General features: G+C 63.3%; 1 protein-coding gene across 1 annotated transcript in view; it reads left to right on the top strand.

Annotated features, from left to right (window-relative positions):
• Positions 1-960, top strand: part of LGI3 (leucine-rich repeat LGI family, member 3) — a gene marked incomplete at its 5' end in the record, with an annotated part of 1535 nt that extends 575 nt beyond the window's left edge. Inside the window, 2 exon segments of the mRNA XM_009580794.1 lie at positions 1-42; positions 143-960. The exon segment at positions 1-42 is cut by the window's left edge and continues 19 nt beyond it. Of these exon segments, the coding sequence (XP_009579089.1) occupies positions 1-42; positions 143-960 (860 nt within the window).
• Positions 961-1007: the final 47 nt, after the last annotated feature.

Genomic DNA, 1007 nt, shown 5'->3' with positions numbered 1-1007 from the left:
ACTACGTGGAGCGCAAGCTGCGCGACTTTGACCGCATCCCCGGTAAGGCATCAGGGTGGGGGTCCCCTCCCGCGTTGGGACCCCTCTGGGTGGGTGATTCGGGAAGGGCGCAGCCCCGGCGTGACGTGGTCCTGCCTGGCAGCTCACTCGGCGGTGCACTGCAAGCCCATCGTGGCGCAGAACCAGCTGTACGTGGTGGTGGCCCAGCTCTTCGGCGGTTCCTACATCTACCGCTGGGACACCGCCGTGGACAAGTTCATCAAGATCCAAGACATCGACAGCCAGAAGACCCGCAAGCCCAACGACATCGAGGCCTTCCAGATCGAAGGTGACTGGTACTTCGTCATCGCCGACAGCTCCAAGGCCGGTTCCACCAGCCTCTACCGCCTCAACCAGAATGGCTTCTACTCCCACCAAGCCCTCCACGCCTGGCATCGCGACACCGACGTGGAATACGTGGAGAACGACGGCAAACCCCGGCTGATCATCTCCAGCAGCTCCCAAGCTCCCGTCATCTACCAGTGGAGCCGGGCGCAGAAGCAATTCGCGCCCCAGGGGGAGGTGGGGGAGATGCTGGACGTGCAGATGGTGAAGCACTTCAGGGTGAAGCGGGACCAATTCCTCTGCCTCAGCCGTTACATCGGTGACTCCAAGGTGGTGCGATGGGAAGGGCAGCGCTTCGTTGAGCTCCAGACGCTGCCGTCCCGCGGTTCCATGGTGATGCAGCCCTTCTCGGTGGAGCAACGGCAGTACCTGGCCCTGGGCAGTGACTTCTCCTTCACCCACATCTACCTGTGGGAAGAGGAGAAGCAGAAATTCGTCAAATTTCAGGAGCTGTCGGTCCAGGCGCCGCGGGCTTTCCGCTACGTGCCGGCTGCCGATGTGCAGCTCCTCCTGGCTCCCAGCTTCAAGGCCAACACGCTGGTCTACCGGCACGTGGTGGTGGACCTCAGTCTCTAGCGGGGAGGCAGAGCCCGGCTGCCGGTGCGGCCCACACCAGGCCCTCA

The sequence above is a fragment of the Fulmarus glacialis genome, unplaced genomic scaffold (genome assembly GCF_000690835.1).
Source record: "Fulmarus glacialis isolate BGI_N327 unplaced genomic scaffold, ASM69083v1 scaffold31446, whole genome shotgun sequence".
Classification (NCBI taxonomy): domain Eukaryota; kingdom Metazoa; phylum Chordata; class Aves; order Procellariiformes; family Procellariidae; genus Fulmarus; species Fulmarus glacialis.
Note: the sequence above shows the minus strand (reverse complement) of the source record. Positions and strands in the feature narration are given on the sequence as shown.